This window comes from Martes martes (assembly GCF_963455335.1).
Source record: "Martes martes genome assembly, chromosome: 11".
In the NCBI taxonomy this organism is placed as follows: Eukaryota; Metazoa; Chordata; class Mammalia; order Carnivora; family Mustelidae; genus Martes; species Martes martes.
In genome coordinates, this window is record NC_137899.1 from 66074439 (window position 1) to 66100261 (window position 25823).

General features: G+C 39.3%; 1 protein-coding gene across 2 annotated transcripts in view; it reads left to right on the forward strand.

Annotated features, from left to right (window-relative positions):
- NPSR1 (neuropeptide S receptor 1) overlaps window positions 1-25823 on the forward strand; it is a gene marked incomplete at both ends in the record, with an annotated part of 149271 nt that overhangs the window by 101977 nt on the left and 21471 nt on the right. Inside the window, 2 exons of one of the 2 annotated variants that reach the window (XM_080818841.1) lie at window positions 5274-5367; window positions 16081-16282. In XM_080818841.1, the coding sequence (XP_080674967.1) occupies window positions 5274-5367; window positions 16081-16282 (296 nt within the window). The remainder of the gene's footprint in view (window positions 1-5273; window positions 5368-16080; window positions 16283-25823) is intronic. The other variant, XM_080818842.1, reaches the window with a different exon arrangement.

Sequence of the window (25823 nt, forward strand, 5' to 3'; positions counted from 1 at the left end):
TGAAGGAACTATAAAACTTTGGTGGAAGAATCAAAGAATATCTAAGTATAAAGATAGGTATTCTATGTTAGGAAAATGCACTATAGTTAAGATACCAATTTTGTTCAAAACAACTTATAAATTCAATGCAATCCTATTCAAAATCCCACCAAGTTATTTTATAGACACAGACAAACTCTAAAGTTTGTGTGGACAGGTAAAAGACACAGAGTAGCCAATACAATACTGAAGAAGAACACAGTTGGAGGAGATACTATCTGATTTCAGACTTACGAAAATGCTACATCTACATCAAGATACCATGATATTGGCAAAAAAAATCAACAAATACATCAATGGAACAGAATAGAGACCCCAGAAACAAATGCACCCTAAAAGTCAACTGATCTTTGACAAAGGAGCAAAGACAATTCAAGTGGAGAAAAGATAGCCTTGCCAAGAAATACTGCTGGAGTTATTGGTATCCAATTAAATAATATTAATGATCATGATGATGATCTGACTAAAGACCTTACACCTTTCACAAAAACGAATTCAGTATGGATCATAAACTTGAATGAAACATGCAAGGCTATAAAACTATAAAAATACTAAAAGATAACATAGGAGAGAATCTAGCGGACTTTGGGTTTCTCAATGACTTTTTAGATATAACACCAAAAGCACCATCCATGAAAGAAAAAAATGAAAAGTTGGATTTTATGAAAAGTTAAAACATCTCTGCAAAAGACACTGTTAAGAGACAGAAGAGACAAGGCACAGAATGGGAAAAAAATGTTTGCAAAACACATACTTGATAAAGGATTTGTATCCAAAATATACAAAGAGCTCTTAAAACTCAACCCACTTAAAAATGAGCAAAAGATCTAAACAGACACTTCTCCAAAGAAGATAGAACGATAACAAACAAGCATATGAAAAGAAGCTCACCATTGTATGGCATTAGGGAATCGCCAATTAGAACAAGGAGATAGCATTAACGTAGCAATTAGAATGACTATAGTCCAAAAAACTGATGATGCAAAATGCTAGTGCTGTTTGTAGGAATGCAAAATGGTACATCCATTTTAAAAGCTATTTTGGCAGTTCAATTTTATAAAAATAAAATTGAACATACTCTTATCATACAATATAGCAATTACACTCCTAGGTATATAACCAATGAATTGACAACTTACATTCACACAAAAACTTACACAAGAATGTTTATAGCAATGTTATTCAGAATTGTCAAAAATTAGAAGCAGAATGTTCCTCAAAAGCTGAATGGATGAAAAAAATGGCTACATGAGTATGATTACAACCATATGACATTCAGTAAAAGGGAAATGATGAAGACCATAAAAAGATCAGTGATTCCTAGGGACTTGGAAGGATTGAATAGGTAAAGCACAGAGGATTTTTAGAATAGTAAAACTTTTCTGTATGAATGGTGGATACATGATATCATACATTTATCAAAAACCCACAGAATTATACAACACAAAGAATAAGGCTTTATATAAAACATTGATTTTGGTAATAATGTGTTGATATCAGTTCATCAGTTTTAACAAATGGATGCTAATAATAGAGAAGGATGTTAATAATAGGGAAGGATGTTAATAATAGGGAAAACTGGGGGAAAGGAGGGTGGGACATCTCTGTACTATCTGCCCTATTTTTTCTGTAAAGCTAAAATTGCTCTAACAAATAAAGTATATTAATTTTTTAAGTCCAGGGATCCTCCTGTACATGGATCCAATCTGGTATTTTTCTAAATAAAATTTTTCTAAGTTTGCTGCATTCAAGTCTCACTTCTCTGGAAGCTTTTCCTTAGTTTTATATTTCCTAGGTCATTTTTGTCAGAATTGAGGGGTGGGGTAGTGCGAATTCAGACATATGTCCTCAAGCTGCCATCTGTTCTCCAAATGGTATCCCATATGTTGTTGATGTGTAGAATTTTCATTGTTGACATTTATGAATTGACTATAATTGTACTTTGATTTCCTTCTTGACTCAAGTTAATTACAAGGGTGTTTAAATTTCCAAGTGGTATTTAAAAAAAAAAATAACATGGTACTAATTTCAGCTTTTATTGCTTGTTGTTTTAAATATGCAAATTATATAAGTTGTATAATTTTTGGAATCTATTGAAGGATTTTTTTTTCTTGGTAGTTTAGTTTAGGGCCAGTTTTGAAATGGTTGCCTAGATATTTTACAATAATGTGTATTATTTTTAAAGTGTGTTTAGTTTTTCCATGTATTATTATGTTTTATTCTTTTAAATCTTTAAACATTTTAGTTATACATATTTAGTATTATGTTGCTTGTCACATATAAATTTATTAATATTCTGTCACCATTTTGTATTGTATTTTTTCAATAAAAAGAATCCATTTGTCTCATGTAGTGCAATTTACTTTGAATTTAATTTATCTGTTAGCAGTATTGTAATAAATGCCTTCTTTTGGTTTTTTGTTGTTCCATATGCCTTTGGCCATCATTGTATTTTTTAAACTTTGATAATCATTTGGTTTCAGAGGTTTGTTTTCAACACACGATGCAGTTAGATTTGGGGAAGGGTTTTGTACATAGTCTTTGTTTTAGTCAAGGAGGTTAAGCCATTTATATTTATTGAGATGAATGATGTTTGGTATTATTTAAGTCACCTCATTTTAATCTTTTTGGTTAATTTTTTTCCTATTTACATGTTTTTTTCTTTTCTATTTGGTTATTAATTGTGTTAGACTGAAAGATGCCTCCCCCCCAAAATCCAAATCCTAATCCCTAAAATGTATGTATATTACCTTCTATGGCAAATAGGGACTTTAGAGATGTAATGAAATGGGGAGATTATTATGGGTTATCTTAATGAGTCTAAATGTAATCATATATATCCTTTATAAAAGGGAGGCAGAGGGAGATTTGATAGACAGAAGAGGCATTGTAACCATAGACCCAAGATGGAATTGGTGTAACCACAAATCAAAAAATGCTGGCTGTCACCTGAGGCTGAAAGAGGCAAGGGAGGAAACACCCCCCACCAGAGCCTTTGGAGAGGCTGGCCTTGCTAACACCTTGACTTTGAACTAGTATAAGTGATTTTGCACTTCTGGTCTCTAGAAATGTAAGAGAATAAATTTATGTTGGTCTAAACCACAGGTGTGTGGTAATTTGTTACAGTAACCATAGGAAGTTAATAAATTATTTTTCTCCATTTTTATTTCACTATCATAGCTTATCTTTAATTTTTAAATTGAGTATGTCTCTATCAAAGTAAAAAACAAAAGAGATGCCTAAAATGTCCAAATGGAAAGATATAACATGATTCCTTTCCTTATACTCTCTCTTCTCTTCTTATATTCTCTCTTCTCAACTCCCCAGATTTTTCCCTGGAATGTTTCCTAACTAAATTCATAGTTATTTTGTAAACATGTTGCGGGAATTTTTGTACTCATTGCTTACCATAGCTGTTATTATTCAATCCTGTCCCTCTTGTAGAGTTCTTAATTTTGAAACAATGCTCAATCAGCAGAAATATTTCCTCACAGAAGATTTTGCAGGAGATTATGTGATGTTATGCTTTCTTCTTTTTTATACATATAAGAAAATTATTCTGTGCCTTGGCACAGAAATGATATTTACAAAATTCTTGGATCATAATTTTTCTTTCAAAACTCTGAACATGTTTTTATGCTATTTTTCTGGCATTTTATTTTTGTAAAAAAGAGGCACGACAATTTGAAATGCATTTCTTTTATGTAACCTTTAGTTTTTTTTTACCCTGCCTAGATGTTTGAAGACCCTTGAAATTAACTACTGTTTTTGACTGTGTCTCAAAATACATCTCTTTTTGTTAATGCTGGCACTCTCTTTTGTGAACTTTCCTCTTGCTCCAAATTCTGAACTAGTGTCAGCTACCTCACTCAACACAGCCAAAAATGGCTGAGATTCTTGTGACCTTCTTACCTCAACATTCCACCCCACAGAGTGCTGCCCCTGGGGACTTTTTTCCCCATCCTCCTCAAATGCCACCTCCTGAGCTGTGTGTGGCCAGCTATAACAATTCTGAATTCTTGGATCACACATAGAAATCCCAGTTTTCTCTAAGAAGACAGTTGTCTAATTGTTTTTGGTTAAACTTGGACATCATTCCTCCCTCCATCCATATAGCACCTTTTTGGCAAGAGGAGACTCTCTTCTTACATCCCTCAGGAGAACCTTCAATCACTAATCAGACCTCAGAACACCCTCCCTATGGCACCTTCCACAATGGTAGTACTGGGATGCATTTGTGGTAGTGTTATAGGTAAAAATAATAAAGAACAACAATATAGTTGATTTTTAGTTGAGTGAGGTATAAATTCAGACAAAAGTTATTACCAAAGTCATGGTATTTTTCTTTCATTTTAGAAGAGATTCAGACACTCACCCTTAGACTTTGGTCTTTGACTTACCCTTCCCCACTCTGGAATTGGCCCAAAGATTACAAAACAGAGATATGGGTGGACTCTTGGTAAAAATGAGGCTCAACGTTACCCGAAAACTTTCCACTTTGATCACCCTTTCAGAGATATTTCACTTAATTATATTTTGATTGTGCTCTTCTCATTAGAGAAGTTAACCTCTTATATCCCAATTTCCTTCTCTGCAAACTCTACAACTAACACTGTACTTAGGATAATTAAAGGGCCTGAGCAAAGCTGATAAGAGATGGGGTGGGAAGGAGGAAGAGGGGACCCAAGGACTGACCCTAATGAACAGCTCTGCTAGAGAAGTGGAGGAGGAAGTAAGCTCTGAGACTGTCAACACAGATGATGATAAATGATTCTAAAGAGCACGTGGGCTCCAGGAAACCAGATCCTGTCCATTGTCTCTCAACAACTCTCACTGATAAAACCCAAATGAATGTTTCTTTCTAATTATTCTGGAGTGTCAAGTATGGCAGAGAAAATTAGTTTAGCTTTAAAAGTCAACTACAAACAAATGTATCATGCAAATGTCAAGAAAGACTGATCCTGAGATGTGGTGTCTCCAAGAAGTCAAGTGAATGAGTGAAGAAGGGTGAGCTTAGAAGCATTCTCACTGGTCACCATTAGCAATGACATGTCCAATTCCAAAACAGCAATCTACTTCTAGACATAGGGAGTCAGTCATTTCTTTCCCTAGCCCAAACTTCATCCCTCCTTAGGTTCAGTGCACAGGTTTCTAAATAGCACAAAATACTCATCTATGATACGCATTCCCTCACTTTTGTGAAGTCACATACCTCCTCTTGTTTCTGTCTTCAGGTTGTGCTGCTCTATGCTTCTACCTATGTGCTGGTGTCCCTCAGCATAGACAGATACCATGCCATCGTCTACCCCATGAAGTTCCTGCAAGGAGGTAAGTTGGCTTAACCAAGGTCTATCCTGTAAGAAATCATCCTTGGGTGAGGGTAGGATTGTTTCCACTAATATTATCCTCCTAAATAATGGTTTTCTTATTCCCACTCTCTTCTTCTCTACTTTCTTTCCACTTCATGGGTCTGATGGTCCAAAAAGATGTAGAATTAGAAGCAGAATGCCTAGGAAAAGTGGATACTATTTGGATACTATGTATCCACTATGTAGATAGTACCCATGGATGGTCAACAAGCACTTTGTCTTCCTTACTTCCAAACCATAGAGATAATTGGAAAGATGTTTTTAATTGACACTATGACTGGAAACTAGTAAAATTCTCCTTGATCCAGTTATAGTGCAGAAGCCCCAGAAGAAGAAAACAGGTGGGTCAGAGGGAAGGCTGAAACCACACAACTCACAATACCCACAGACAACGCTACAGTAATATAGGTGAAGTGTTAAGAGTGCTTCCTAAATAGATCGTGTAAAGGCCCAAAGCAAGAAGGACCCAAGGAAACCAGTAGGATGATTTCTGGAGCACAAGGAGGAGGGTTCATCACTGCATGTTTACTTTCCCTCTGTCCACCCCCTTCCCAGTGGGGCAACAGAGATAGGGTGCTCTTCTTCCTAGTAGTGAGGATGCTGGATTTGAAGAGACAGGGTGGGTTCCTAGGAAGAAATGACTCCTTGGAGGGATGGCTGGTATCTAGTCACAAGACTAATTGTCCATTACTCTGCCCATGGGCAGAGCCCAGGTTCCTCCAGGACCCTTGAAAGCAAGTAAGAACCCAGTGTTTATTGACCTGTACCACACTCTCCCAGGAAGCCTGTAAAAACTTATAAAATGAAGAATTAATATGAAATCTTGACTACATAGATGAGGTGCAATCAAATATCATACAAAATGAGACAAAAAACAAACTGGAAAATAGATAATAGTTCAGAATATCATTCCGAGGCATTTACAATTAAGAAAGTAAAATTAGCAGAACAAGCAGAACTTTAGAATAAGTAGAATTAATGTCATCAGATACTATTGAATATTTTAGAGAATATTGGCACAGAATCCTTTGAATGGCAAGTTAACAACATCTAGTTAAAACAAAATGTGCAGTCCTTTGACCTTGAAGTTCTACTTCTCGGTATCTTCTCTGGACAAACACTCACATGCATGCCTGTATGTACATGTGTTGTTTATTGTAGCTTTGCTTAGAAGAGTAGGAATTCCTTCAGTGGAGAATGTTTCAGTAGCTTAGATTTATTGATTGTATACCGGATGCATTCATGATTATATAAGTTTTTTAACCATGTTAAGTACTTTAATTCTTAAAACGTCTCTATGTGATAGGTCCCATTATTATCTGAATCCTACAGTTTGGACAATTATAATTTAGAGAGTTAAAGTAACTTGCCCAAATCACACAGCTAGTAGGTGCAGGGCAAGACTTGAACCCAAGATGGCCTGGGTGTAATTCAGGTATTTTGACTACCGCATATCCTGCTTCTCAATGAGGAAGTGGGATAGCCACAGACAGTAAAAAAAGAAAAAGTAATAAACAATTGCTTGCAAGGGCACACACCAACTAGTCCTCACTTCTGGCAATGGGATTTCAACTAGACATAGTGACCACAGGGACTTACGTACAAGAAGGTAGACTGATGTGTTGTGCGTAATTAAAACTAGTTTAAAAATAGAATTTACACCTGTTTTTTGTAGGCTTTTCTTAAGGTTGGTTGTGTGTGTGTGTGTGTGTGTGTGTGTGTAAACTATGTGACCAGCACCAAGCTTTCTGGGCACTTTCATTGCCTCAGTGATTATGATAAAGGAGGAAGCAGGGAGTGGAATGAAGGGAAATGGGAGAGACACTTCATGATCTAAATGAAGGTGTGATATATTTATTCATTCATCTATTTATTTATGCCCAGCAAGCCCCAGGAAAGATTGAGTGGGGGCATACAAAAAACATATACACCAGAGTATTTCAAGGTGCAGAAATATGAGTATTAGGGAAATTAAGTATAAGGAAACGTGAGGGGTGTCCTGAGACATTTGCTGGAGGTGGAGGCTTAGGGAATCCATAGCCAGAAGGGAAATATTACTCATCTCACAATACTCATTGGGTTAAAAAAAAATCAAATCTTTACCTCATGGCAAATATGACTAGTGCTAGGAGACACTGCAATATTATGAACAGTGTCCTAAATTACAGAAAAGGCAGCAATGAATATTACAGTGTTCTTTTAAAGATGTAAAGCAATTTATTTCCTCACTACAAAATTAATAGAGGTTTGGTGGAGGGCACTTGGAAAATAATAATCTTCAATAGCTTTGGGGAAAGATGAAAACTTAGAAATAGACATTAGCCATTTTCCCTCCCTCTCTGGCCAATCCCACTGAAGTCACAGAGGAAACAGAAATAAAGGGGACGTACAGCTGGGAGGGAGCCAAGGAAAGAAGGTTTCAAATAACAGAACTTCATGGAATTCCCAGCACACAGAGAGCTGATGAAAAATGGATGCCACGCCTGCCCAGAAAGGCTGCATGGCAGTGTAGGAGTTTGGGTAGGTGAGAACCTGTGGTAGGTGAGAACAGGGAACCCTGTTGGGCTCACTTGGTATTTCTTGGTGTTACAGCTCCTCGGAATTTAAGGGCAGCCGTGAGGGGCTGGGCTAAGGGTTCATGTGACTGAACAAAGAGGGGGCAGCAGAAAGAGATTCCCCACCCGGCAGCACAGCTTCTTCATCCAGAATGGAGCAGGCAGAAGCCACAGGCTGTCCCTCATGGCTGAGCAGACACCAGGTGATGGACTAAACCAATGGACGGAGAGGCGGAGAGGAGGCCTTCCCCCTCGTTCTCACCGGTTTCGTTCACTGCTTTTTACTAAAGTGGTGGTTTCCTCAGCCAAGAACTCCAGAGAAGCTGACATTTCAAGCCTCTTTAGGATAAATAAATACAAGAATAATTAAGAAAACATCTATTCATAATGAAGAGAAATACATAGTTCAGGATACTCAAGCATAATATAAAACTTTGATAATTTAAGAAATATGATACTGAAACCAGAATAATGTACATAAGACATATGGTATATCAAATCAGTTAGAAAAGAATGACTTAGTCAGTATATGGCATTAGTATAGTTGTCTAGCCATTTAAAAAATATTAGACTGGGGGCGCCTGAGTGGCTCAGGGGGTTGGGCCACTGCCTTGCTCAGGTCGTGATCTCAGGGTCCTGGGATTGAGCCCCGCATCAGGCTCTCTGCTCAGCAGGGAGCCTGTTTCCTCCTGCCACTCTGCCTACTTGTGATCTCTCTCTCTCTCTCTGTCAAATAATTAAATAAAATCTTAAAAAAAATATTAGACTGCCATCTGTCACAGTGAATTACAAAGTAAATGCCAGTTGGATGGAAAAAATAAAAATTTTAAACTTGAAAGGGTACGGGTAAAACTTTTTATTTTTGGTGAGGGAAAGATCTTTCTGGGAATAACACCAAAAGCAGAAACAATAAGGGAAATAAATGTAGTTTAAACTACATCAAAACTTTAAAACTCTTTATACAAATAATAAACATTGTATGCATACCTAAGTAGAATGACAAAGAGAAAATATTTGTATACAACAGGCAAAGGGATAGTATTCTTCATCTAAAGAACTCTGGCAAAAAAATAAGAACACACCAATTGAAAAAGCAGACAAAGGACATGAACAAATTATTAAGAAACAAAAAAAATAAATGGACAATATATAGAATTGTTCCTTTTGACCACTAACTGAAGAACTGCAAGATTAGACATTTGGATATGAAATCTTATCAATGAGATAACAAGAGTAAGAGGAAGAATCCTCTCAGTGTTGGGAGAGTATAAAGAAATAGGTATGTCTGTACACTTCCAATGGGAGCCGTAAGTTGTAGACACTTTTTGAAGAAATTGAATAATATTTGCCAAGATCTGTTTCTCAGAGTTTATCCTGAGGCAACAGCACTGTAAAGAGAATACACATAAGTTATTTGCAATAAAATAATTGGAAACAATTTAAATAATGATAGGTTATCAATAAAATTGGAGTTTAGTGTAGTGATGGGGAAAAAAATTTATATCGGTGCTTTTCAAATTACACTTCACACACTGGCCCTGGAGGACTCATTTTGTATACCTGCTCCAGAACAGGTATGGAAGCTTCTGGCTGTCACGCAGCCTCAGCCTGAGCCACCCAGGCATCCTGCACTGGGCTCGAGATAAAATTATATTTGATGAAAGGCTTTTATTGCCTGAAGAAGTCTGAATGCCACTTGTATAGACACAGACATGAAAAGACGTCATAAAATTTTTTGACAAAGACTTTCTTGACATGAAGATATGGTCATAAAAATTTTTTTCTGAGAAAAAAATCAGGTTGAAAACCAGCATGTATATTATGTTCACATTTTTATATGTGTAATCTACGCATTACATATGAACCCATTATCAAAATTTGGGCTGGCTATTTCTGGTACTTTCCACCAAGGACTTTTTTGCCTTCTTTTTGTTGATATTTCCCTGCTGATATTTCTGTAATTATCATGGGTAGCTTTCATTATTAAAAACAAAGAAAAAAAAACAACAAAAAACAAAGAAGGTCTATGGGATGCATGAAAGAGAGGACTAAGACAGAAGTACAGAATTAGGGGAAAGGGAGTCAAGATGGCAGAGGAGTAGCAGACTGAGATGACATCAGGTTGCAGGAGTTCAGCTAGATAGTTATCAAACCATTCCAAACACCTACAAACCCAACAGGAGACCAAAGAGAAGAAAAGCAGCAATTCTAGAAACAGGAACTTGACCACTTTCTGAAAGGTAGGACGTGCAGAGAAGTGTATCCAAAGCGATGGGAAGATAGACTGCAGGGGGAGGGGCCAGCTCCCCGCAAGCAGTAGAGCAACAGAGCACAAAATTCAAACTTTTGAAAGTCTGCTCCACTGAGGGACAATTCTCCAGAGGCTAAGTGGGGGTGGAGTCCTCACTGAGACAGTGTGGTCTCAGGTCCTGCAGGGTCACAGAAGGATCAGGGGTGTCTGAGTGTAGCAAAGCTCACAGGTATCAGAGCAGGGAAGCCAACTACAGAGATGGAGCCAAGGAGTGAGCTCTCAGGTTGGGAATACCCTAAACTGTGATCTGTGGCATAGTCGGGTCACTGCTATTTGAGCAGGGATACCACAAGTGGCAGATCTAGGGAGACTCACCTTCTTTCCCTGGAGGCAGGAATCTGCTGGGTTTGGAGACTCCAAATGGGGCTGTGTGACAGAGACAGAAATGCTTGGTAACAGGCCAGATGAACTCGGAGCACAGCCGGAGACCAGAGAGATGGGAGTGATTGACCACTTTTCTCCGAGGGCGCACTGAGGTATGGGACCCTGAGCCCTGGGCTCTTCCATACCGGAGACTAGGAGGTCGCCATTTTCATTCCTGTCCTCCAGAGCTCTGTGGAAAGCATTCAGGGAACAAAAGCTCCCGAGAGTGAACCCAAGAAGATTATTTAGCCTGGCCCCTGGCAAGGCGGCACAGTTCCACCTCGGGCAAAGACATTTCAGAATCACTACAACAGGCCTCCTCCCCAGAAAATCAGCAAGAACATCCAGCCAAGACCAAGCTCACTGATCAAGGGGAACAGTGGAATTCAGAAGAGGGGAAAGCAAAGCATGGAATTCATGTCTTTCTCCCCATGATTCTTTAGTCTTGCAAAGTTAATTAAATTTTTTTAACTTTATTTTTTCTTATTCTAATTTTTTTAACTTTTCCTATTTCCTCTTTTAACCTTTTTTAATTAGTTTACTTAATAATACCTTTCTAAAAAAATCTTTTTAAACCTTCATTATTATACTCATATTTTATCCTTCATTGTGTCTGACTTTATTTTTTGTATACATATAGGGTTTTTTCTTCTAAAAAATTTTTGGGATACAATTTCTTCTAATAGATCAAAATATGCCCTAAATCTAACACTTTGTTCTAGTCTCCACCCTGAGCAAATTCTCTCCACTTTCTTTTCTTTCTTTTTCCAACCAACTTACCAATTCCTTTTTTTAGAATTTTTTTAAAAAATTTTCATCCTTAGTCATATTCCATCCCTTCATCATGTTTACCCTTATTTTTGTATATATATAAGTTTTTCTTTCTTTAAAAAATTTTGGGAGATAGTTTCTTCTAAGAGATCAAAATACACCTCAAATCAAGTGGGTGGCTCTGTTCTATTTACCAGTCTAATATATATATGTATGTATGTATATATATATATATATTTTTTTTTAATTTTTAAACTTCTTTTTACTCTCTTTCTTCTCCACCCAATTTGGAGTCTCTTCTGATTTGGTTAGCATACATTTTTCTGGGGTCTTTGCCACCCTTTTAGTATTTTATTCTCCATTCATATATTCTCATCTGGATAAAATGACAAGGTGGAAAAACTCACCACAAAAAAACAAAAAACAAAAAACAAAAAACAAGGGACAGTACCGAAGGGCTAGGGACCTAATCAATATGGACATTGGTAATATGTCAGACCTAGAGTTCAGAATGACAATTCTCAGGTGTTAGTTGGGCTCAAAAAAGGCATGGAAGATATTAGAGAAATCCTGTCTGGAGAAATAAAAGCCCTTTCTGGAGAAATAAAAGAACTAAAATCTTAACCAAGCTGAAATTGAAAAAACTATAATGAGGTGCAATAAAAAATGGAGGCTCTTACTGCTAGGATAAATGAGGCAGACGAGAGAATTAGTGATATAGAAGATGAAATGATGGAGAATAAAGAAGCTGGGCAAAAGAGAGACAAACAACTACTGGACCACGAGGGGAGAATTTGAGAGATAAGTGATACCATAAGACAAAACAGTATTAGAATAATTGGGATTCCAGAAGAAGAAGAAAGAGAGAGGGGGACAGAAGGTATATTGGAGAGAATTATTGTAGAGAATTTCCCTAATAGGGCAAAGGGAACAAACATCAAGATCCAGGATGCACAGAGAACCCCCCTCAAAATCAATAAAAATAGGTTCACACCCGTCATCTAACAGTGAAACTTACAAGACTTAGTGACAAAGAGAAAATCCTGAAAGCAGCCTGGGACAAGAAGTCTGTAACATACAGTGGTAAAAATATTAGATTGGCAGCAGACTTATCCACAGAGACCTAGCAGGACAGAAAGAACTGGCATGATATATTCAGAGCACTAAATGAGAAAAACATGCAGCCAAGAATACTATATCCTGCTAGGTTATCATTGAAAATAGAAGGAGAGATAAAAAGCTTCCAGGACAAACAAAAACTAAAAGAATTTGTAAACACCAAAGCAGTCCTACAGGAAATATTGAAAGGGGTCCTCTAAGTAAAGAGAGAGCCTGAAAGTAGTAGACCAGAAAGGAACAGAGACAACATACAGTAAGTCACCTTACAGGCAATACAATGGCACTAAATTCGTATCTTTGAATAGTTACCCTGAATGTAAATGGGCTATATGCTCCAATCAAAAGACACAGGGTATCAAAATGGATAAAAAAACAAAACCCATCAATATGCTGTCTACAAGAAACTCATTTTAGACCCAAAGACACCTCCAGATTTAAAGTGAGGGGGTTGAAAACAATTTACCATGCTAATGTACATCCAAAGAATGCTGGGGTGGCAATCCTTATATCAGATAAATTAGAGTTGAAGCCAAAGACTATGATAAGAGATGAGGAAGGACACGACATCATACTCAAAGGGTCTGTCCAACAAGAAGATCTAAAAATTTTAAATACCTATGCCCCTAACTTGGGAGCAGCCAATTATATAAACCAATTAATAATAAAATCAAAGAAACACATCGACAATAATACAATAATAGTAGGGGATTTTAACACCCCCCTCAATGAAATGGACAGATTATCCAAGCAAAAGATCAACAAGGAAATAAAGGTCTTAAATGACACACTGGATCAGATGGACATCACAGATATATTCAGAACATTCCATCCCAAAGCAACAGAATACACATTCTTCTCTAGTGCGCATGGAACATTTTCCAGAATAAATCACATCCTGGGTCACAAATCAGGTCTCAACCGTACCAAAAGATTGGGATCACTCCCTGCATATTTTCAGACCAAAATGTTCTGAAGCTAGAACTCAATCACAAGAGGAAAGCTGGAAAGAACCCAAATACATGGAGGCTAAAGAGCATCCTACTAAAGAATGAATGGATCAATCAGGAAATTAAAGAAGAATTGAAAAAAATCATGGAAATAAATGATAATGAAAATGTAACTGTCAAAATCTGTGGGACACAGCAAAGGCGTCCTGAGAGGAAAATATATAGCGATACAAGCCTTTCTCAAGTAACAAGAAAGATCTCAAGTACACAACTTAACCCTACACCTAAGAGAGCTGGAGAAAGAACAGTAAAGAAAGCCTAAACCTAGCAGGAGAAGAGGAATAATAAAGATCAGAGCAGAAATCAATGAAATAGAAACCAAAAGAACAGTAGAACAAATCAACAAAACTAGGAGCTAGTTCCTTGAAAGAATTAATGAGATTGATAAACCCTTGGCCAGACTTATCAAAAAGAAAAGAGAAAGGACCCAAATAAATAAAACCATGAATGAAAGAGGAGAGATCACAACCAACACCAAAGAAATACAATTATAAGAACATATCATGAGCAAATATATGCCAGCAAATTTGACAGTCTGGAAGAAATGGATGCATTCCTAGAAACATATAAACTACCACAACTGAACTAGGAAGAAATGGAAAACCTGAACAGACCCATACCAGTAAGGAGATTGAAGCAGTCATCAAAAATCTCCCAACAAACAAGAGCCCAGGACCAGACAGCTTCCCAGGGGAATTCTACCAAATATTTAAAGAAGAATTTATACCTATTCTCTTAAAACTGTTCCAAAAATTAGAAATGGAAGGAAAACTTCCAAACTCATTTTATGAGGTCAGCATTACCTTGATCCCAAAACCAAAGACCCCATCAAAAAAGAGAATTACAGACCAATATCCTTGATGAACACAGATGCAAAAATTCTCACCAAAATACTAGCCAATAGGATCCAACAGTACATTACAAGGATTATTTACCACAACCAAGTGAGATTTATTCCAGGGCTGCAAGGTTGGTTCAACATTCACAAATCAATCAATGTGATACAATACATTTATAAAAGAAAAAACGAGAACCATATGATACTCTCAATAGATGCTGAAAAAGCGTTTGACAAAGTATAGCGTCCTCTCTTGATCACAACTCTTCACAATGTAGGGATAGAGGGTACATACTTCAATATCACTAAAACCATCTCTGAAAAACCCACAGCGAATATCATTCTCAATGGAGAAAAACTGAGAGCTTTTCCACGAAGGTCAGGAACATTGCAGGCATGTCCATTATCACCACTGCTATTCAACATAGAACTAGAAGTCCTAGCCTCAGCAATCAGACAACAAAAAGAAATCAAAGGCATCCAAATTGGCAAAGAAGAAGTCAAACTATCACTTTTTGCAGATGATATGATACTTTATGTGGAAAACCCAAAAGACTCCACTCCAAATCTCCTAGAACTCATACAGGAATTCAGTAGAGTGTCAGGATATAAAATCAATGCCCAGAAATCAGTTGCATTTCTATACACCAACAACAAGACAGAAGAAAGAGAAATTAAGGAGTCGATCCCATTTACAATTGCACCCAAAACCATAAGATACCTAGGAATAAACCTAACCAAAGAGGCAAAGAATCTGTACTCAGAAAACTATAAAGTACTCATGAAAGAAATTGAGGAAGATACAAAGAAATGGAAAAATGTCCCATGGAGGCACCTGAGACTGGGGGTTTCCCAGGACAGCCCAGCACCAGTATGAGAGAAGTCATTCCAAGCATCTGCCCTGAGTGTACTCTGGGGAACCATTTTCTTCTATCTTGGTAGAATTAATGCTAAAGCACAGTTTCATAATCTTTTATTCTGATTCTTTCCATGCCCATCCCTTTCAAAAGTGAATGCATTGTTAACCCATCCAGTGGAATCTGAGTGGGGCCCAGGACTTGCAGATCACCCTTAAAAGTTCAGGCTCTAGGACCTACAGAAGGAGACATAATGTGAATTGTAACCAGTGAAAGAAGGATACCATGCAGGAGCGGTTATGAATGCTGCCAAGATCTGTAGAAACCTGGCCAGCGTCACATCCCTGTGGTCAAGAGGAAAAATCCTCCCTTGCTCTTTTAAGGCCAGACAACTCTGTGTTTGTTTCCTCCTCAAATTCCCGCTGCTCCTCTTCCAGCCAAAGCTTTCCTCTGTTCCTTCGGGAAACAACTCCCTTATATCCTCAACCACATCACAGTAGGTTCCCTCCACCTCCTGCCTCCTGAGATCCCTGGTTCTCCTAACATCTCCAAAGTGGATGCTTCTCAGCTTGCCTTTTGAGCACTTCAAGTCCTGAAGGTGGTATAGACATTTTCCTATTTCCCTGGACAACTTCCCACCCTTCCATTATTTCCTGACTGATCTATTCCTTTGATGCTCGTACTATCAAACTAGATTACCTTCTACCCTGTTCCCTCTCTGTCTGACCACATGGCCATGCCCTTCACCCACCAAAGACGTGATCACTGTTCTCAGTCTCTCATACTGTCCCCATCTTGGATGTCTTTGATAGCTACATGGACAAACCATCCAACTTCTTTCCTTTGAGCAGAAAAGCAAGCCAAGATCCTCATCGTGATTGCCTGGAGCCTTTCTTTCCTTTTCTCCATTCCCACCCTGATCATATTTGGGAAAAGGAAACTCTCTAATGGCGAAGTGCAGTGCTGGGCGCTATGGCCGGATGACTCCTACTGGACCCCGTACATGACCATCGTGGCCTTCCTGGTGTACTTCATCCCCCTGGCAATTATCAGGTAAGAGGCCAGCAGGCCAGACCCCCATGGAGGCTTTCCTGGTTCACCAACTCCTGCTCTTCTCTCCCCACAAGGCCCGTCATTGGTCCTAGTGTCCTTGAGGGAAGTGGCCAGACCACAAGATTTCATCTAAGGCTACTATGTGTTAAGCCCAACTTCTCCAAAGTAGTGTAAGGAGGGGAGAACTAATATTTTCTGAGTGTGTGTTATGGAACAGACATAGCTAACAGTGACCCCATATGGGATTCCATCCCATAGCTAACAAGATCCCAACTCAATGAAATAATTACATTTAGTCCCCCCCATTTTATGTATGGTAAAACTCAGGTTCAGAGAGGTTAACTAACCTGCCCAACATCACACAGGATTTAAAAAGGTTTTTCTGAGTTTATACCCTATTCTTTCTCCTTTTTCATGTAGTCTTTCAAATATAAGGCACAGTACCAATTTCGGAGATCTTACATTGTCATTGAAAAGATGGGCAGGGACGCCTGGGTGGCTCAGTTGGTTAAGCGGCTGCCTTCGGCTCAGGTCATGATCCCAGCGTCCTGGGATCGAGTCCCACATCGGGCTCCTTGCTCAGCAGGGAGCCTGCTTCTCCCTCTGCCTCTGCCTGCCTCTCTGTCTGCCTGTGCTCACTCTCTCTGACAAATAAATAAATAAAAAAAAAAAAAAAAAAAAAAAAAAGAAAAGATGGGCAAACCTTAAGCAAAACTGAGCAAAAAAAAAAAAAAAAAAAGGCGATACACACAAAAAATATGCTAGAAAGTGCATGCAGTGAGGTCAAGTAATGGCAAGGAACACTTCTTGGAAGTGACTATTGAAGGAGAGAAGAATTCAGGTAGGAGAAGGGGAAGGTGGGAGGGAAGCAGGTTTCCTGGTAACTGGAGGTCCAAGCTAAGTGTGGCCGCAGGTAAAGGACAGGCAGGCATGTCAGTGGGAGAGGGAAGAAGTTGGCAATAAGCTCCTTCTGGTGGGGTGAGACTCGATTATAAAGGGCCTTAACAACCAAGCCATAGGATGCTCCCTCTGTCCCACAGCCAATGGTGGCCACAGATGGTCTTTCAGCAGAGAAGACCACAACTGCCTGGAGAGGCAGGGTGTCGCTTGTCATGCGGCAGGATCACCTCTGACAGCATGACTCTGCCTGGGTGGGGTTGGAGATTGAGGGAGATACTGGCACGTTGAGATTTTGCTTGGCCAGGCTGATCCTACACCAAGCTGGCCACGGTGTGCCCCGTAATTTGTCCTGAATGAAGGAACCAGCCTTTGGTTTCAGATCGTATAAATACTGCTGTGATAAAAATCTTTGTACTTAAATTTATTCATGAGTCTCTGATTATTCCTTCAGAACTCATTCTACTGGAATTGCTAGATCAAAGATGATGCTCATTTTAAAACTTTCAATGCATATTCATAAACTGCCCTACAGAAAAGGTGTATTCCTGCCAACAGCAAAAAAAAAAAAAAAAAAAAAAAAAGAGCTCTGAGTTTTCTTCCCCTGACCTAATGGAAGATGCTATCGTTTATGAAATCTTCATCCAACATAGAGGTTTCAAAAAATTATCTCATTGTTTTCATATGCATTTCTTTGATTAAGTGTTTTTTCTGACATTATGGGACTTCTGCATTCTTGCTCTTTGTTCATCTTTAGTTGCATAAAATACCATGGCTGGAAGAATGCGATCCATCAAACAGGCCAGACCCTGAATTTTTCACAAAAGTAGGCCTAAGGCTAAAAGGAGCAAAATGACTTGCTCTCCATCAGAGGTCGGGCTGGGCAGGGGAGGGATCCCATAGCCAGTGCAGCAGCCTTGCTGAGACTGGAGATTGTCAGTCATCTCTGCTGACTTGACAAATTGACGCCTACATGATTTCCATGTACTGCCTCCTCTCCACTGAGTTGAATTTGGGAGGAATCTTGGAGGAAAGATGAAGGTTATTTAGACAAGCAGTCAAAGTTAAGTCATAGCATTGTTGAAAGTGGCACGTGGAGGAGGAAGGTGGCTCATCGCAGGGGTGAGCATTTGAGGGGAAGCAGCTCCTGCCGTCCGTCACAGGCAACTGACGCATCGATTTCAGTGGGCAGTGTTTGTCCTTGTTCTCTCCTGATTGATTTCCCATCAGCTCATGAAATCAGTCCAAACACCTGCTCAGGCGGGTGGATAGAGTATGTCCACCCCAGGGTTCCCAATGCGCTGTCTGGCCAGATCTGTCACGAGGCTCTTTCCCCATCCATAATCTTTCCCCATCAATTCAAGCTGCTCCTTCCCATCAGGACCTCTCAGACCTGCCTACAGCCTGACTTGTGTGTTCTTGTAGCGCCCTTAGAAAAAGCCAAGTACAATATGACGATGAAAGGGATGATTTCAAAAGCCAAGTTGCACTCAGCCTTCAACAAAGCACAGCCTCCTTAAATCCCGCCCTGCTCTCCTTGCTCCTAGCTGTGGTAGAATGATGAAGATTCAGAGTGACCTCCCGCAACCTCGAGCTTCCCTGAAGCGTTTCCTATCTGCTCAGTCATGACCTTCAGTCCTCTGTGGTCAGGCTCCTCTTGCAGAAGAAAGAGCTTCTCTCTGGGGAATAGGGCACCCTCCAGCCCTCTCTGCTCCTCCTCCTTCTTGACCCAAGACCAGGCCCAGATGGAATCTTGTGAAGAATTTGTTTTCCAGCTAGCTCCTGGGATAACTTGCTTGCTACAATTTTATATATCTCAGAGTTAAAGTTCATCTTTTTTTTTTCTTTCTTAACCAAATTTTGGACCCTTGAGCTCGATCCTGTTGCTTATAGTTCTTTTAGATAAAGTTAAACTCTTAATTCCAAGCTTAAGTAGACAAAGGAAACAACTCAAATTAGGTGTCTATGCACTTTCTTAACCATGCCTAATGCTTCGTTTGTCTTCAGGCAGGATACATATGTATGTGTATGTTTGTGTGTGTGTGTGTGTATATATATATATATATATATACACACACTCACACACATATATATATGTGTATATATATATATATATCTCCTTACCAAATTGATAGGCCAAAAGTACATATAAAGTTGTTTTAATTTGTATTTTTTTCATTACAGATGAGGTTGAAAAAATTTTAAATGTACATTATCATTTTAGTTTTTTAGATAAATTACATATTCATATTCTTTTACCCATTTTTCTCAATTTTATTTTCTCTCTTCTTTATTTTTAAAGCTACTCTATATATAATAAACTTTTCCTGTTTTTATGTGTTAAGGCAATCCCCTAGTTCATCACTTGCCTTTTTGTTTTGAATATGGCTTTATTTTGCTTTCTTTTTTTTCTTTTTTTTTTTTTTTGCTTTCAGTTAATAAGACTGGCATAAATGTGAAAAGGGGAGACAGCATGAATACCAAAAATTAGAAATGAGAAAGTCAAATTCTTTAAGAAGTTAAAAGAACCATCGGAAAGCGTTATGCAAAACTTTACACAAATGCATGTGGAAATACGAAGGAAATGTATAAGGCTTCTCTGTAATACACAGACCTTTCACGTTGAAATGTATTCACACCTAATCGTGTTTTTCTTCACATGTTGCCTTCCATTTCTTTCTTAGGAAATTGTCACTTGCACATGCTTATTTCTACTTTGATTTAACTTTTTAATGATTTATTATTTTAGTTATTGGAAAATAATTTCTGTGTTGGGAATACATTAAAAATGTCACTTTAAAAAAAAAAGACTTATTTATTTTAGAAGGAGAGCATGAGCACGAGGAGTAAAGGGAGAGCGAGAGAAAAATCCCAAGCAGACTCTGTGCCCCTAAAAATTTTACTTTAAAAAAATTTGATTTGGGGCACTGGGTGGCCCAGTTGGTAAGCGTCCCACTCTTAGTCTGGCTCAGGTCATGATCTCAGGGTCCTGGGACTGAGTCCCACAATGGCTCTGCACTCAGTGCTGCTTGGGATTCTCTTTCCCTCTCCCTCTACTCCTCTCGTTTGTACTCTCTCTGTGTCTCTCTCTCTCAAATAAATAAATCTTTTAAAAAAATATTTGATTTGATTTGCCAAGTCCCCAATACCATTTACTTTTGATGTTGGATATGAATTAGAGATTTAACTTAAATTTGCTTTTTTAATGCCAGGTCCTTTGTCCCAACACCATTTACTGAATATTGAATAACCTATCTTTTCTACATAGTATGAAGTGGCAATTCTATCATATGTATATTTATATTTTAAACACTCTCATTGTTTCTGAACTTGTCAGTCTCTTCATTGCACTTTTATTTTCTTTTTTCTCTATGTTGAGTGGTAGTCTTTAGACAATCGCTTTTTTCTTTTTTTATATGTTGCAAACATGTCCCTAGTTTGTCATTCATTTTTTCAATATGAATATAGTTTTATTTTCAGTTAATAGGTATTGCCATAATGAAGAAAGGAGAGATTGCACAAATAACTAAGCTGGGGGCTTTTCTGCCACCAATACCATATTGTTTTAATTCTTATAGCTTTATATACATTTAATATCTGATAAGACAGATGTTTTCTCTTTCTCAAAGGTCCCTGGCTCTTTTGGGGGAGCTACTGATGCTCTCTCCTTCACCCACTACTACAGCCATAACAAACAGGGACGTCCCTCACTCTTTTCACCCCTCTACCATTATGCACATTGTTCCTTATGCCTGAACACTCCTCCACACCCACCCTGCCTTGCGGCTCTGTTTCTGGAAACCCAGGTCACATTCTTCACATCTTACTCCACATACCAACTCCACATGGAGTAGCCTCTGCAGGTCCCAGGCCAAGTAGTGCCTTGGGTGTTCACCCATAACCTCCAAACTCAGCTCGTCCCTGCCGCCATGAAGACTTCGTGGTAGTGTCATCCCCTGCTTGCTTGTGTGGCTGTATCTCTTGAGTACAGAACTTTGTCTCTTAATTTCTGGATTCCAATCCAGTACCTAATGCTCACTCTATAAATGTGGGAGTAAATGTACAATGCAGGTCTGACTGATAACGTGAACCAATCACAAGACAGAGGTACCATGACACTCTGATACACACACATCTGAGATGGAAATTTCTAGCTATTTAGTACCTAGGTCAGTTTCTGGCAGATGGTAGATCCTCCATATATGTGAAAGGGAAGAAAGAAGGGAGAAAGGGGAATGGGAGAGAGGATGAAAGGCAGAGAGCGGGGGGGAAGGAGAGAGGAAGGAATTATGCATTATCTGGGGCAAACTCTCATGAGAGCTGTGTATGAATAAAGATTTAGCTCTTCCGTCATTAATTAAATCAGGCTCCCAGCACTTGAAACCATAGTGACTGACAATAAAGGCAATACATTGTTTTTCTGGGTCAACACAACTCCTATTATTTCAAAATTTACTTGACATAACTGTCTAACTGTTGCTGGGTAGGTTATTAGCCCTGGTGTAATTGCTTTACTTTAGCAGTGGTTATTTTCTTGTAACGTAATTGATTTCTCATTCTTCTACCATTTTTATCTCTGTGACATAAAGAAAGAGGCATAAAAGATCCATGGCCAACAATTGCAAAGGAATAAGTGGAAAAAAAGCACATTTGTCATGGAGCATTGATTCGTGTTATATGAAAAAAAAATCCATTTGTTTTGCTTGGAGAATGGAGATCAGACTATGGGAAAGTCCCATGCTAAGGTTGGTATAGCCCAGTAGAGTTTAAGGCCATGGTGCGTGAAAGGCCCCAGGGGTCTGGCCAGCACTGTCCCTGGGCATGAGGTCCAAGGTCAAGGAGAATGACCCATCATATTATTAAAGGAAGTGACATACCATATGGTGTTGCCTGAGGGTGGCAAGAGTTACCTTTTGAAAAGCCATTCTTACTAATTTGCTAGGTTAGGGTAGACATTTGTGATTGGATTTCCAATATCCCATTCCACAATAAGCCACTCATGGCAGCCCTTCCCCTCAGTATGTGAATGGTTTGGGAATGGCCACGTGACCAGTTCGAGCCAATGAGATGTGAGGGAACATCTTCTGAAGAGCTTTTGGAAAAGAGTTCCCCATTCTTAGGAAACAAGTCCAGGAGAGGACGGCTTCTCATCTTCTGGATACTGCTTCTGAATACAGGTGTCCAGGATTGACCGCTGGCACTGCTGCAGTTGACTCAGGGAGATACCTACACTGAAAAGAAAAGAGAAAAGGCAGATTTCTGAAGCTCAGCTTTGACCCTTTGAAGTTGCAATCATGGGAGATAAGAAATATTCCAATTGTTTAGAACAATTTGAGTTGGGAGTTTTCTGTAAGTTGCTACAAAAAGTATCCTAACTGATACCCAACAGTCCAAACTTGCTGTTTCCAGACATCAGTAAATTCATCTGAACTACCGAAGTCATCAGAATGAACTCTTCTAGGACCATTAGGAAATCTCAGTTATTTCAGTGGTACCAAGTGAGTTAGCCAAGGCATCCTTTTGACTTTCTCTGTCTGGGAGCCCATTAAACATGGTGCCAATGGACTGTATATATCAGGACTCTCATGTATTTTTTTAGTTTCTTAAGTATCAAGCTGTTTTTACAAGTTAGTTTTGCCTTTATGTCTCCCAAAACCCAACTACATACAGAGATACTGTTGAGTCCCTGACACTTTGCCTTTTGCCGTATATTCATTATTTCTAGAAATACCTGTAGGACACCCACCCTCTGGGAGACCCTGGACCTGGTAAGGGGGATACAGAAATGACTAGACACACATGCTGTCTGAATTTAAGAATATTCCTGTATAACAGAGAAGACAGCCAATTAAGGAAGGAGTTACAACACTGTGATGAGTGGTAGTAGAGTAAATAGAGAGCCCTAGGGGATCCACAGCAGGGATGCTAACCTGGTCTAGGAATCAAAGAAGGCATTCAGGAAATAACTAGAACCATATATAGCATATGTAACCCAGTACAGCCCCCAGAGGAACTTGTGCACCCTCCCTAACAAGGTTGTTAACAGGGGCGCCTGGGTGGCTCAGTGGGTTAAAGTTTCTGCCTTCATCTCAGTTCATGATCTCAGGGTCCTGGGATTGAGGATTGAGCCCCACATCGAGTTCTCTGCTCAGTGGGGAGCCTGCTTCCCACCCCGCCTCTGCCTGCCTCTCTGTCTGCCAAATAAATAAATTAAATCTTAAAAAAAACAAACAAAACAAAGTTGTTAACAAGTTGGTTAATAGCCCTTGAAGTCAGAGGACCCATCCTCTAGCTGTGCGAACTCAGACAAGTCACTGAATCTCTCAAAACTGAAGTCTGACCCCCAGAACAACTCAGGGTCCCTATTATATACTCTTGTTTCACCCTACATTTTATCTTCATAGAGTTTTGCCTCTTTACAAGCATATATTGCTGTTTCCTCGCTTTATTATTACCTATTGCCACAAATGTATTTTGTATTGCCACATTGTAATGTGAGCTCTGTGAGGGCTATGACTCTGTATTTTCTACCACAGTATCCACAATGACTCAACAGGTGCCTGGGACAAAGTGAGTCCTCAAACACCTAAAATGAAATGAATTAATTAATGACAGAGACATTTTTGACTAGCAAGTACCCTTAATGCCCCTGCTAGGAGAAGAGAAAAAAGGGCCTTGTTCAGTGAAACACCAACTCCCCCTACCTGTCTTCCCTATGCTTGACCTCTAAGGAGACCTTCAGAGCATAACTGGACACAATCCTCGGACCCCAAATGGGAAGCAGAGATGGAGCGTTAGGTCCCCTCTGGCTCTGAATGTCTATGCCTCCAAGACTGTAACCCATGAAGTCCCCATCCCTGTGCTGAATCCTGCAGGGATGGGGCACTTACAGTCTGAGGGGAATACTGTCTGTTGTGTCTCACAGGAAGATCAAAGGTTTTGTTCTCTTCCCTGGACGCTTCTTACATATAATCCAGAATCAGGACTAAGGAACCAGGTTCAAGCATCCTCCTAAGGCAGTCCTACGAGGTCTTTCTCTGGCTTGGGCTCTCATGTAACCCCTATTGCGAGCTGCCTCTACAAAGGAAATGAGAGAAAATGGGTCTGTGTCTAGAGAGTGTCCCATAAAATCAAGAACTCAGGCAGCCAGTTACAGATAAGGGATACTTTCTTCAATCCGGATGATCTTTCAGTATTCAGATTTGTCAGAAACTTGAAGAAAAGTTGCACTTGTTGGGAGAGTAGAAATAGATTGAAGACATGGAGAAGTTACACCAAAACAGTAGAGATGTTTCTGTTTTTGAAAATCTGTTTTGAGCTCTGTTTCTGAGAATGGGCTATGGATAGATCTGCTGATCTTTAGGACATGACCATCATAGACAACGCTCCACGTAAACCGTGTTAGACCAGCATGGAGGCCCTAAGGAAGGGAGAGCCAGTTATCATTGAGGAACAGGGACAGCTCAGAAAGGTTTCATAGCTAAGTGATATATGGAGAATGGGCTTAAAAATGCATTTCAGCAAGAAAGCAAAGCAAACACAGAGAGATAGAAGGCACTGGAACTCAGATTTACCCAAAGTCAACTGCATATGAAGCATGGAGTTGGGGTCAGTTTTGTCAGTCCACTCCTGTTGGGCACTCCTGTTGCTGATATGGAGAAAGGTCATTGAGAAACAAGTGGGGTGAAGGGAAGAAGGATTATGATGATAAAGGTGAGGAAGACAGAGGGAGATTGCGGGAGGCTTTGGATGCTCTGTGTAAGAGCCTGGATGTCATCTTGGAGGTAAGTGGAGACATTGGGGCAATTTTAAGCCAGAGAATGACTCTGGGTCCTAGAGCGCCACCTTGAGGGAGGTGCGGGCATTCAAGATGGTAGCTGAGCAGAGGCATTAGAAGATCACAATAATCAGGCAAGAGGTCATAAGGGGTGCTTGTTTCAGGAGCGCACACACTGAAATTGGAATGATACAGAAATTAGTATGTCCCCGTATGAAGATTCCATGAACATTCATGAAGGCTTCCTGAATACTTTTAATGGGTACAGAGCTTCAGTTGGGGAAGATGAAAAATTCTGGAGATGGACAGTGGGGATTGTTATACAACCGTGTGAATGTACTTCATGCTGCCAAACCATGCAGTTAAAAGTGGTTAAAATGGTAAATTTGGTTGTGTTTATTTTACCACAATAAAAATAAAACGTAAAAATATTTGGGAAAAAAAAGAGATTGTAAGAATCTACACTGATGCTGAGGAGCACGAATGGAGAAGAAGGAACAAATCATGGAGGCATTTTGAAGGGAGAGACCACAGAACTTGCTGATGAAAGAAACAACGAAGAAGAAGGAGACGAATATAATTCAGAGATTTCTCTGATGCATAACCTCTCCGCTTTGAGCAATGGCTGGATTTGGGTCATAAAGGGACGCCTTACTAATTAGGAGTTGTTTTCCACTTGCCTAAAGGGTCCTTAGGAGATGAGGCAGAGATGACTTAGGCCCAAACCCCTAACACATAAGACCTTCCTCAATTTTCCATTGTGTATATGGCTCATGGCCAATAAATATTTGAATTATTGATTGATTTAGCACTCGGGTTGCAACTGTAATATATAATTAATGTTTCATAGTGGTTGTAACCTTTCCT